The sequence below is a fragment of the Triplophysa rosa genome, unplaced genomic scaffold, assembly GCF_024868665.1.
Source record: "Triplophysa rosa unplaced genomic scaffold, Trosa_1v2 scaffold389_ERROPOS76067+, whole genome shotgun sequence".
NCBI lineage: Eukaryota > Metazoa > Chordata > Actinopteri > Cypriniformes > Nemacheilidae > Triplophysa > Triplophysa rosa.
The window spans coordinates 1-12,968 of record NW_026634388.1 but is presented as its reverse complement, the minus strand read 5'-3'; the positions used below and the strand labels follow the sequence as shown (position 1 = coordinate 12,968).

The 12,968-nt window shown below is 51.5% G+C and overlaps 1 protein-coding gene across 1 annotated transcript in view; it reads right to left on the bottom strand.

The window, feature by feature from the left end:
- The window catches only part of LOC130550662 (GTPase IMAP family member 7-like), a 21,950-nt gene extending 9,083 nt beyond the window's left edge, over window positions 1-12,867 (bottom strand). Inside the window, exons 1-2 of the mRNA XM_057328166.1 lie at window positions 12,726-12,867; window positions 12,404-12,460 (exon numbers count right to left, since the gene is read on the bottom strand). Of these exons, the coding sequence (XP_057184149.1) occupies window positions 12,404-12,460; window positions 12,726-12,759 (91 nt within the window). The 5' untranslated portion in view covers window positions 12,760-12,867. The remainder of the gene's footprint in view (window positions 1-12,403; window positions 12,461-12,725) is intronic.
- Window positions 12,868-12,968: the final 101 nt, after the last annotated feature.

The following is a 12,968-nucleotide window of genomic DNA, read 5'->3' as shown; positions in this document are numbered from 1 at the left end:
CATGAGGACAGAGTCGAGTTCCATACCGAGAAAGAGGACGCTCTGCACCGGGGAGAGCTTGCTCTTCTCAGTTGACCTGTAGCCCCACCGATCTAGGTGCCGGAGCACCAGGTCCCTGTGTGTACACAACAGATCTCGAGAGTGCGCCAAACTGAGCCAGTCGTCGAGATAGTTTAGTACCCGCACACCTCCTTCCCTAAGGGGAAGGATGGCGGCTTCCACGACCTTCGTAAAGACTCATGGAGACAGGGACAGACCGAAGGGGAGGACCCTGTACTGATATGCCCGTGCCTCGAACACGAACCGTCGGAACGGCCGATGTTGAGGGAGGATCGAGACATGAAGTACGCGTCCTTCAGGTCGATTGCCATGAACCAGTCCTGACACCTGACGGACGTCAGTATGCGCTTCTGCGTGATCAACCTGAAAGGCAGCTACTGTGTAGGTGCCTGTTCAGAACACACAGACCCAAGATATGGCGCAACCCCCCGCCTTTCTTGGGGACAATGAAGTACAGGCTGTAAAACCCGCTGAACATCTCGGCTGGTGAGACGGGCTCGATCACTCCCTTCACCAGAAGGGTGGCGGCCTTGGCCCGAAGTACGGGGACATCCTAACCTCTGACTGAGGTATCACGGATGCTGAACTTGGCGGGCGTGAGGCGACTGGATCGCGTAGCCGAGACGGATCGTCTTCCCTAGCCAGCCTGACAGTCTGGGAAGCCGGACAGGCTCCCAGAAATGAGATGGGGACTAAAGGTACGATCTTTTTCATCGTCCCCCCAGGGGGTGGTTCGATGGCTAGCAGAACGGACTCCTTGCCGGGGGAGGTCCCCCGGGGAGGAGATCGGCTCTGCTGTTTTTCCTGCCTGGCGACTGCGCAGCTCAACGCACTGTCTGACTGAGAGTGCTGAGGGCTGGTGTTTATACTCGACATTGCGCTTCGCCATAACGCAACATCGAGTTTGCCGTTCACCGTCGTGCAGAGGGTGGGAGCGGCTGTGATAACCTAGAGAGAGAGGAAACTCTCCTTAGAGAGTAAGTGGGCGCTAACCCCCCCGGAGGGGGCCAGCAGATGGAGAGACGGGGCAGGATCCGTCCCTATCCGACTTCCCAGCGATATGGATGGGGTCGGGCCCAATGGTAGCCTCGATCCCCCTGAGGTCTTCCCATGAGGGCCGCTTCACCGCGGCTGCTGATGGGGCGATGGTCTCCTCTTCGCTGTCTCCTCCAGGGGGGGCCGCCTGAGTGGGGGGCGCCAGAGCTGGAGGGCGTCGAAGAGGACCAGGGCTGCTGAAAAGCAGACAGTGCACGGGACTCGACGGCCGAGGCGGCCGAGTCGCGGCACGGAGGACTGCTTTCTTTACTGTCGAGAACCCTCCGGGGGAGGCCGCGCGCGGGTCTCGCGCCCCCCGACGGGCGGGGGGTGAGCGGGGCTGCAGCGGCTCGACAGTAACACTAACCAGCCCCCCCTCGCGAGACGGGTGCGTCGAGAAAGCAAACCTTCTCGGCGTTACTCATCTGCGCAAGGATCGGCCAGAGGAGTTTCTCATGGACCACAAGTGTGGACATCGTCCGACCCAGGGCCCACGTGGTCACCTTGGTCGCCTGTTGAGCGAGGTCGGTGGCGGCGCGGAGTTCCTGCATAAGCGCTGGGTCGGTCTTACCCTCGTGGAGCTCTCTCAACGCCCTGGCCTGGCAGGAGCCATAGCGTGGAGAGAGGAGGCAGCTTGGTCCACCGCAATGTAAGCTCTCGACACCAGAGATGCCTAGACCCCACATGCTTTGGACCGGAGTCTAAGTTGAGCCCCCCCAGGTGGCCGTCGCCTACGGGCATGAGTGCACCGCGGCGGCATACTCCACTTGGGGGACATCGATGTATCCTCTAGCTGTCTCAACCTCGAGGGAAGAGAGGGTGACGGAACTATGTTTGACGTGAAACGTGTCGGAAAGAGGCGTTCCAGGTCTTACTAAGTTCCTCATGCACTTCCGGTAAACACGGCACTGGGGGCGGGCGCGGCTTGGAGCCGCGCTCAAACCAGAGGCGCCATGTAGCCAGCCGCGAGCGCCGGGAGAGGCAGTGCGGGCACTGCAACCCAACACTCACGGCGGTCCGGGAAAGCATGGCTGACATTTCGACGTCCGCTTCTTCCTGGGCTCGACCCCCCGAGGGAGGGAGCCCGAGGAATCGTCGGAGTCGGATGGCAGTACGTCAACCCCCGATGCTGCAAGAGACTGTAGCGAGGAAGGCGGGATGAGAGCCGTGGGGCAGGAAGGTGGGGCCGGTGGCGTGAGTGATAATGAGTGTCAGCTGTACGCGCACCGGTCCCGCATGCCTCACGGGGAGCTAGGGAGCATAAGAGGACGAGCGACGGGACTGCCGACGAGAGAGGACCGGGCCCGGAAGTTGTTAAGTTTTGTTTATGTTTGTGTGGCCGGCAGTCGTCCGTGAGGGGCTGCCGGCCTGTTTTAATGCTGTTTATTGTTTATTTATTTTTGATTAAATATGTTTAGATGTTTGCCGGTTCCCGCCTCCTTCCTTCCCTACATTGAACTTTGTTACATTGGTGCCGAAACCCGGGAGGAAGGAGGGACATGCTGTCGAAGAGCCCTCGCCGCCGAGCGGCCTCGCGGTGCTGAGGAGTTCGGGCAGCGCGGACGAGGGCGTCCGCCAGCGGCTGCCCGAGATCGTGGTGCTGGAACGATGGGATTCGGTGGGGACGGAGAGCCCGCGGCCGTGCTCCTGGGACGAGGTGGGATGGCGGCCATGGAGGGAGCTCGGGAGTGCCGGCTGCCCTCAGCCAGAAGCCATCGCCGGCCGCCAGGAGGCGGAGGAGGATCGGGCCGTCCACCGAACGTCCAGCACCACAGCATAGCACCGCGAGGAAGAGCCTCTCGGCTGGCTGAGGACCGAGCGATGGCGTGTCGGGGAACCAGACTATTTTTTTTTTTCCCTTTCTCCCCTCTCTCGTCCCTGTCGCTCGGGGTGCTCCCGGCTCCGTTCTCTCGTCTCGTCGGTGCATACCCCCAGGCACTGGGGCTCTCAAGGGGGGGCCCCCCGGGGGGGAGTAAGCACAGGCGCGGTGGTACCCCCCGGCCTGTGAGGGGCGATGGGGGTATGTAGCGAGGAAGGCGGGATGAGAGCCGTGGGGCAGGAAGGCGGGGCCGGTGGCGTGAGTGATAATGAGTGTCAGCTGTACGCGCACCGGTCCCGCATGCCTCACGGGGAGCTAGGGAGCATAAGAGGACGAGAGACGGGACTGCCGACGAGAGAGGACCGGGCCCGGAAGTTGTTAAGTTTTGTTTATGTTTGTGTGGCCGGCAGTCGTCCGTGAGGGGCTGCCGGCCTGTTTTAATGCTGTTTATTGTTTATTTATTTTTGATTAAATATGTTTAGATGTTTGCCGGTTCCCGCCTCCTTCCTTCCCTACATTGAACTTTGTTACAGAGACATCTCATCATCACGCATCGTGTCCGAATACGTGATTGAGGAATAAGACGGCGGACCGTCTCCTGGGGAACAGTCAGATGAGCGAGACGAGGTGTGAACGGTCCGTGAGCCCGTGGCTGGCGGATTATCGCTCACAGTAATCCTCATATCACCCTCGCTGCTTGCCGTAGCGGACGGCAGGGCCGTAGTCCTGCCGCCACGGAACGGGGAGCAAACGAGGTGGTGGCTGAGTCCCGTGGGAACACAGCCACCTGTGACGCAACGTCTGAATCGTCACCGCCCGCAGTGTGGGCAGGACGTATCCACAACGTCTGCCCCAGTGTACTGGAAGCAGGCATTGTGTCCGTCCCCCTCCTCGATGAGTGTGTTGCACCCATGAGAACAGCGGGACAAGCCAAGCTGGAGAAATTCGCTCTATTAGAAAATGAAATTTGCTCGAACACCTCCGGAACTGCCGAGACGCCCAGGGGAGAGTCACTGCAGGAAGGGACCGTCCGCTGTCCACGTCGTAGATTCCAGCAGAAAGAATGATCACCAAGATTGTAGAGAAGCTCATCAGATGCGTAGGCTCTGAAGAACAAAAGGTGAATGAATGAGCACGCCGGCTTCCCTCTTATACCCGGACATCCGGGGAGGAGCCCGGCATGCAAATTTCATTCGCCAATTTTCATTGGCCTTTTCTATATACTCAGAAGATGATAGGTTCTCAAGACAAACCCATTCTGTCGGTTCGACACAACGTCGAGAGACCGACAGAAAGGGAAACAGTGATAGAAAGATGCCAGATGCAGATAGGAAAACGGCATTTCCTGGTTATACGCGTGGTACTTCTTCAATGGAGCATTGTAGTTTCTGTGCGAGAGCGCCCTCTGGCTTTCAGATGCAGCTGCAACTAACAGTATTTCACTGACAAACTGCGCATAAAACATCGTAGCCAACCGCCAAATCGCGTGCGGTTTCTTTCCGATTTATTGTGATAATAAATGCAAGTCATTAGAAAAGTACTATACAATGAAAACAGACTAATGTGAGCTTTAAGAGATTTAATATTTGCATTTTACTCTAAATAAATGAAGTATAGCATAACAAAAAAAATGTATATTTATGAATACAATTACCACATTCATTTGAACACATTTTAACATATCCAAAACAGTAAAGACAAAGTTTGAAAGATTAAAAGCAAATATATAGGTTTTACATTTTGGTGTGGAGCTTTTGTCCCAAATAGCATCTGGCTGCAGATGCCGCTCAGACACATACTCTCAGTCGTGCATACACTCTCGGACAAATGCACTCTCAGCCACGCGTGCGCACTCGGACACATGCATTCTGTCGCGCGTGCGCACTCAGACACATGCACTCACCATCCGCGCATGCGCACTCAGACACATGCACTGCCAGTCTCACATGCACACTCTGACAAATACACTCTCAGCCGTGCATGCGCACTCAGACACATGCACTCTCAACCAAGACATTCTCTGGAACGCTAAACATGTTTACAAATAAGTAAGGCGATTGCATCGGTTATTGCATTGCAACAAGCAGAGCTGTTAGCCAGTGGGGAGTGAAACATTTTTTAATCGTTTGCTAACTCAACATCATGCTAGCGGTAGCGGAACCGCTAGCAGCTAACGTTATAGCTAAATGATACATCTATACTGCCTTGAAAATGTTTTAGATATAGGTCTTTCAGGAAACAGGGAGTAAAGTTGTATTTTTTCCACGTTGCATTGCATATTTGCATCGGTAAAACTCGATATGTAGGTTGATTTCTCTGAACCGTTTCACAACCGTGTTCTGCCATCACTGCTGCTTGGCAACCTGTTAAATCGATGCATCACATCATTTCCTTTTATGCCGATGCAAATCGATGAATCTTTTGATTGTATGCAAAGTAATCAGACATTATTAGTTTAGATGTTCAACAACGTCTTTCAGCTATAATTTTATATAAATCCGATCCGTGACCTGAACCACCAGTCTTTACAGTACTCTTAAAAAGCAGTAATCTCCACGTTTAAAAAAAAAGATTTTACAGTCCACCTCGTGAAATACTTTTTCATGTTCATATATATTTTCAGGCTGTGTTAACAGTAAGTTCTTTTCTCATGCCTGTTTGTAAACAGCATTTTGACGTATTTCTGTCTGCGAAGCGCGCATGTGCAGCAGAGAGTGGATCATGTGTCTAAGGCCCGAAGTATAGTTCCCTTTTTGTGCGTACGCGAGGGACAGCCTACAGTGATTACAAATTTCATCATCAGAATAGTACGCACGTACTGTATGCGCACCGCCGATATTTGTTACCTCGCGTACATAGTATGCGCAGGTCTTGCATGCACAGGTCTTGCATGCACATTCCATTTCACAGGTTCGCCGTGCAGATAATAAATGATGTTTTATTAACAAAGTTCGGGAGAAGCCGGAGCATATAATTAAGACCGGCTGGTCACCAGCACATAAATAGACCAGGAATCCTACCTGAAACCATCTCTAAAGGATTAAACATGTCGGATACCTTGAATTCGGTCGTAAGCGATAGCTCCGATCAGCAGGAAACTCCGGTGAATTTAAGCACTCCTCAGCATTTCAAACCTGGAAAGGTTGCAGAAATGGAGCCCGAGGCTCCAACCCGAGGCCGCCAGCCTCGCCAGGCTGCCAAACGCACCTCGAAGCACCGCTGCACTTCATCGCCGCAGCCAAGCAGACATCCTCCTCCCTCGCCAGCGTCGTCATACGCTTCTGCGCTCCCGGGCATCCCAGCTATCGGGAAATGGATCATCGCCGGCCTTCGAACTGCTTTGGCCAAACGGGATGTCACCGCCAGCAAGCGGTTGAACAAGGCAGAGGTATATGGCCTCTACCTATCTCTTCAATCAGCGGCCCCGCCTACATCCTCTGCTGTACAGTCAGCAGTCGCAGAGTATTTCAATCAGGCGCCAGGTTCTTCTCAAGCCCAGTCGGGGCCCACTACATCCGCGGCAGGGCAAGGACTACCAACCCCAGGCCGCCGTAGCAGGCCGTCGGCAAGTCTGGGCCACGCCCCAGTCGAGCTGCTGCAGACACCCGCCGATTTCCAGCTTGGAGGTGCAGAGGAGCATTCCAACGCACCCACTTACTCCAACCACCAGTACAACCCGAGCTGGCCTCCAACAGCGGCTTCAGGATACTTCCACCACTCCATCGGCACTCTACCTCTCACTCAAGCCCCCGCCCTGAACTCGTGGCTGGCGGCACCGCCGATGACTACCACCAGCGCGAGGCCGCTTCAGCTAGCCGCTCCAGCGGACGCTTTTTCCCACCCTCATCTCTCAGACACAGGCTCGCCCCCTGCATTCATTGGCATCAGCTACTTCAATGCCGATGCCCCCCAACGCTCCGTTTCTGGAACCCCCCTGTATCCACCAACATCAGGATGCAGATATTAGCAGGTGCGGACGTAGATTTATTTCACTTATTGTCACCACTCGCACCTCCGTCAGCCGAGCGCCAGATCACGCACGGCGACCTCTCATTTACCGTAAAAAACACGTCCCATAGTCGTCCCCGCATTTTGTCCTTCCCGGAATTCACTGTTGCTTTCTCACGTTTCATCGAAGTCATTTGCACGGGTTTCCCCCATAGTCGCGGAGCTCGCGCTTTCTTATGGGGAGATGCATTTTTACACTTATCACAGATTGTTTTAGGCTAAATGTGCAATAAGGGTAGCTCAGTGGAACCAGTGCCCATACTGGGGCGCACTGGACACTGAGCTTCACAACAGGGTGTTTTTGGGGTACCAGAATCTGTCTTGCGCCGTGTGTCGCTCAGTGGCACACAACACCACAGCTTGTCCCCTCGTCACCCCCGCCTTTTCCCATCGCCAGGCTTCGCCTCCCCCCGTCTCCACCGCTCAAGTTCCACGCCTGCTAAACCGGCAAACACGTTCAGCCACAGCAGGGGGTACCAACACACAAAAGCACGAAGCTTGCAGAAACTTCAACTCGGACCGTTGCACGAGACAACGATGCCGCTTTCTGCATGTGTGCAATTATTGTGGAGGCGCCCACGCCCGTTTGGTTTGCCCTGTACGCAAAAATGTCAATAAACAATCTTACAATTATTTGTCGACTCCTGTCAATGTGTCGCATTTATCCTCTGAACTACGGAACCACCTCGATCATGAATTTACAGAATACATTCTGTCTGGTCTTCGAAAAGGTTTTAATCCCGGCATCGCGAGCTCCCTTTCTCACAGCATCATATGCCCTAATCTCCGTTCTGCACTCGCAGAGCCCGACATCGTCGATCGCCTCATCAAAAAAGAGATCGACGATAAATTCATGATCGGTCCCTTTACCGCCCCACCATTTTCAATTTTTCGCGTCAGCCCCATCGGTGTAGCCACGCGAAAATTTTCAGGGAAAAAGCGCTTAATATTCGATCTTTCATCCCCACACTGTTCCCCCCTTCTAAGCATTAACAGCCTGATCCCGCTCGAAGAATTCTTGTTACATTACCAAGACGTCGAGCAAGCTATTACGCTTATCAAAACGGCCGGGCGCGGCGCCTGGTTGGCTAAAGTCGAAATCACGTCCGCTTTTAAAATAATGCCGATACACCAAGACTTTTGGCATCTCTTCTGCATTTGTTGGCATGAAAACTCTAATAGATGCATCCTTGAGCGCAATCATTCAAGCCGTCTCCCACAGAACCCTACTTTCATACCTCACGGCATGGAGAAACTTCAAAGCATTTCATAATGCATACAACATTTCCTTCCCAGATTTCTCTCTCCTCTCCATCACGTCATTCATCTCTTTCCTCAACACAATCAAACATCTCCAAGCAAGTTCCATCAAAGGTTATCTGAGCGGGATTAAATTTTTTCACAAATTAATTTACAATGCTCCCTCCCAAGCCATAGCCAGCTCTCAAACATCCATGCTTATCAAAGGCATCCAGAGAGCCCAACCCACCCACAGAGACGCCAGACAACCTATCACCTTAGAAGTTCTGACCAAATGTATCTAAATTCTCCACAGAAGCTACCACACCAAGCAAACAGCGCACACACTCGATGCCATGTTCATCCTGGCGTTCTTTGGATTTCTCAGAGGATCAGAATTCACCACTACGTCCAATTTCGACCCCTCAATCAACCCCACTATTTCGGATTTGTCAGTGCTTGATTCGGAAACCATCTCGTTTTTTATTAAACGAAGCAAGACCGATCAGGCCAGAAGAGGTCATTTCATATATATCTTTAAGCTTCAATCCTCAATCCAGCCATTCCAAACCCTAGTAGCATACCTCCGCTTCAGAACATCACAGGCTAAATCTCCATCCGACCCTCTCTTCGTAGACGACCTAAACCACCCTGCTACACATTTCTGGTTCCAAAAACACCTAAAATCCGTTTTGCTCCACGCAGCCATTGCAGCAGATCTATTTTCCAGCCATTCATTTCGCATCGGCGCGGCAACCACGGCCGCCCAAAAGGGCCTCTCACAGTTCCAGATCCAAGCGCTCGGCCGTTGGTCTTCAGACGCTTTCAAAAGTTACATCCGGACCGACCGCGCCCTCATCAGGGAAGCACACAGGACCCTTGTCACCCGAATCATTTAGCATTAATCATCAACCTTCTAACAAGCTTCCCCAGCAAACAAGCAGCAGCATCGCTACACCACTCCAACTCAGAGGAGCCCGGCTTCCATATCGCACTCAGCCGCAGCAGAACGTCTTCCCTTCCGCAAAGTAATTTTTTCCCCGCATGCTTTCCTTTCCCCCTTCCCCAGAAGCAAGTGCTTCATCCATAACTCTGCCGCAGCAGAATGTCTTTCCTTCCCCCAAATAGATTCCCTCGCATGTTCCCTTTACCCCATCCCCTTCCCCAAAAGCCAGCATCGCATTGAGTGACAGCCCCCGCAGGGGCCCGTGCTTCATCCCGCACTCTGCCGCTGCAGAACGTCTTTCCTTCCCTCCGATAGAATACCTTGCATGTTTCCCTTACCCCTTCCCCTGACGTATTGTGCTTCCCTCACTCTGCCGCAGCAGAATGTCTTTCCCCTCCCAAAATTCCCTCGCATGCTTCCATTACCCCATCCTCTTCCCCAGAAGCCTGTATCGCACCACGCGACAGCCCCTGCAGGGGCCCGTGCTTCATCCCTCACTCTGCCGCTGCAGAACGTCTTTCCTAACCCCAGTTGACCCCTCCCTGCACGTTTCCTTTCCCCCATCCCCTTCCCCCGAAGCCAGTATCGTATTGTACGACCGCCCCCGCAGGGGCCCGTGCTTCATCCCTCACTCTGCCACTGCAGAACGTCTTTCCTACCCTCCGATAGAATCCCTTGCATGTTTCCCTTACCCCTGCCCCTGAAGTATTGTGCTTCTTCCCTCACTCTGCCGCAGCAGAATGTCTTTCCCCTCCCAAAGTTCCCTCGCATGCTTCCCTTACCCCAACCACTTCCCCAGAAGCCCGTATCGCACCACGCGACAGCCCCCGCAGGGGCCCGTGCTTCATATTTCTCTCTGCCGCAGCAGAATGTGCTCGACTACCCCCCCACGCTAGAAGCCAGCGTCACCGCAGTGACCGCCCACAGGCTTCCAACCCCCGCTCTGCCACAGCAGACGCCATGCATCAACACAGCGAACACCCCCGCAGGGGCCCATGGCTTTAAACTTCTCTCTGCCGCAGCAGACGCCATGCACTTCGAAGCTAGCATCGCTGCAGCGAACGCCCCCGCAGGGGCCCGCGATTCCAACCCAAGCTCTGCCGCAGCAGACACCATGCACTATAAAGCCAGTATCGCTGCAGGGGCCCGTGCTTCCAACTCATGCTCTGCCGCAGCAGGCAAAATTCCCTTCCAACCCCCCCCAGAAGACCCAGCAATAATAACCAGCAACTCGATAGCATCAGCCACCCCGCAGGAGCAGGATCTCGATCGACGATCACAGCAGACCCCCCACTTGCAGGAGCTCACAAATCTAGCGGCCACAGCATCACCCGTACCATCAGGGTCTGCAAGACCCACAGGCCCCTTGGCGAACGCATCCAGGAAGCCTCAAGTATAGCGTTATGGGGTGTATGCGCTACCCAGCTGCTCTCCAGCGTTTACATGCGCTTTGTGGGGTGAGTTCTGGGTTCGGCCGTTTCCGAGCTCGGCGCACTCGCCCCTATTGGGGGAGAGAGCGTACCGGGTTCGGAAGGAACCGGCGAGCTCGGAGCCCGCTCCCCGGACAGCACGCCAAATACGCATACCTTTACTACCCCTGCTATTTTTATTATCTGCACAGGTGAACTCGTGAATTATGGATAAAGGACGTATATTATGTGTATTTGGCGTGCTGTCCCGCATAGAGGGCCTCGGGCCTGGTATGTGCCCGGACTCAGGTCCCCCCCGTTCTGAGCTGGAAGGTGGAGGAGGGGTGCTGAAATGCATTAAAGATGGTGAAGGTAAGGCGGCTTGTCTATTTGTAAGGGTTAATTATCTTATTGGTGAGATTGGTCATGGTAGGGGTGGGCGATCTGACGATCTTAAATCGCGATCAATCTTGTAGGCGTCCTCAATCCACGTTTCAATGGAATCGTGAGGATTACGATCTTGACGGTCATCTGTCATCTAAAACAAGATGTGTGTTCGACATCATTCAACGCTGCACAGACTCATTGTTGTATGACATTGAAGCACGGCGAGAGGAGAGAGCTCTGTATGCGTTCCAATCACTCTTGCCATGCTGCGAGGTCTGCGAACAGCTTAATGATTTTCCGCTAGATGGCTGTGCTGATTGGCTAAAATATATACGTGTCTGCCTCGGAAGTTAGTGGCATGGCAGACGAGAAGTTGGTGTCAAAAAAGGACTCTGGCACCAACTAATACTGAAGTGTTTTTTAGCAGAGCTGTGGAGTGCGATACAGTTTTTCAAGTGCATTAGACAGAGCGGCTTGTTTGTGTGAGGTGTGTTTGTCCTTGTGCTTGTTTGTGTGTGACGTTAATAGATGTTGCACCACTAAATTACTTAGTTTTAGTCTATTTTGAGATTGAAACTTGTTTTCCGGCACCATTGAGTCCATATAGCTCTATGATTTCCTGCTATTTAAATGTAATTTCACTGTTCTGTGCGTGTATGAGGTGCACAGTTTAACATAGGCTACTACACATGTGACAGTTGTGGATTTGTCCGAGTCTCACTGTATGAGGACATGAACACATGAACTTCATCTTCAGATGTGCTCTGAGAGTTTGTTTCACGAGCATTCTCCTGTTTGAGTAAAGATACAGTTAAACACACACACAGAAACTCAAGCGTCTTTTTGCGATGACCTGCAAAAATAAAAGTCCGGTTGAAAATACTGTAGTGTACTATAGTATTTACTACAGCAAATTGTATGATTCTTGTAATAAATTGATAAACTGTAGAAAACACTAGTATATTTTAATATTTACTATAGTAAGGTTAAAAATCACTCTAGAATTGGGAATTTTTTACAGTATTTTTATATGGACAAATATAATACTATTGTATGGTAAAAAAATGAAAACACAGAACTAAAAATTATATATGGCTGAAAATTTTAATTTATCCTTCTTTATGTAACATTTTGTGTAATTTGTCAGCCACATGCCTATTCATGTGAAGAATTGCACTTGTGTATTTTTTATCTATGACAACAGATGTTTTATAATTGTGCTAAAACTGTTTGGCCTCTGTAGCACCAGTGCTATGTGCAAAAGAAAATAGCCTACAGCTTACAGCCCTGATTATATGCAACAAAATTATAACACAAACAACAGAAAACTGTCTTCTGTTGGATAACAAAATTCAATTAATATGAATCATCTGTATTTGTTTTGCAGTGCTTTCGTTTAAGATTTTTAAGTACACGTTTTCAGAATGGATGTAAATATCTGTCATGCCAATCACGTAAGTTACACGTTTTAAAACTAAAGAGAGAGAGTCGGTCACTTACTGTTTGGTCGATCCCCATCAGGACTGTGTCTTCCAGTCGGATTCTTCTCATCTGTATCTGTTTAACACAATAAAAAACGTGGACATCAACGCGTCTACATGTTATACACACATTAACATGTGATTAAATGACACGTAAACTGGAATAGACTGAAGATCAAAGACGTTTTCTAACTAAAATGGACTTACTTGTTATATTCGATTTCTTTAAATAGTTTACACATTTTGGCTCCGCGCGACAAAATGAAAGTAAAATCAAACACAGGAAACGACGAAAATGTTTGTTGTAGCTATGAAACAACTGTACTAAAACACAGACTTACCGTGTTTTTCGGCTGATGGTGTAGAAAAGGACATTTTAAGAGAGCAGTAGAAAGTTTATCTCTGTATTCACTCACATTAAACACAACACGACTATTCTTCCGCTAAGTGAAACGCAAACACATCCGCTTCTAAACTAAACTCGTCTGCAGAAACTGTGCCATCCAGTGGACAGAATAAACGATCACATTTTCAATCTGTGCACAAACATGAATCAGAAGAGCTTTATTGCCAAGTGTGCTTGC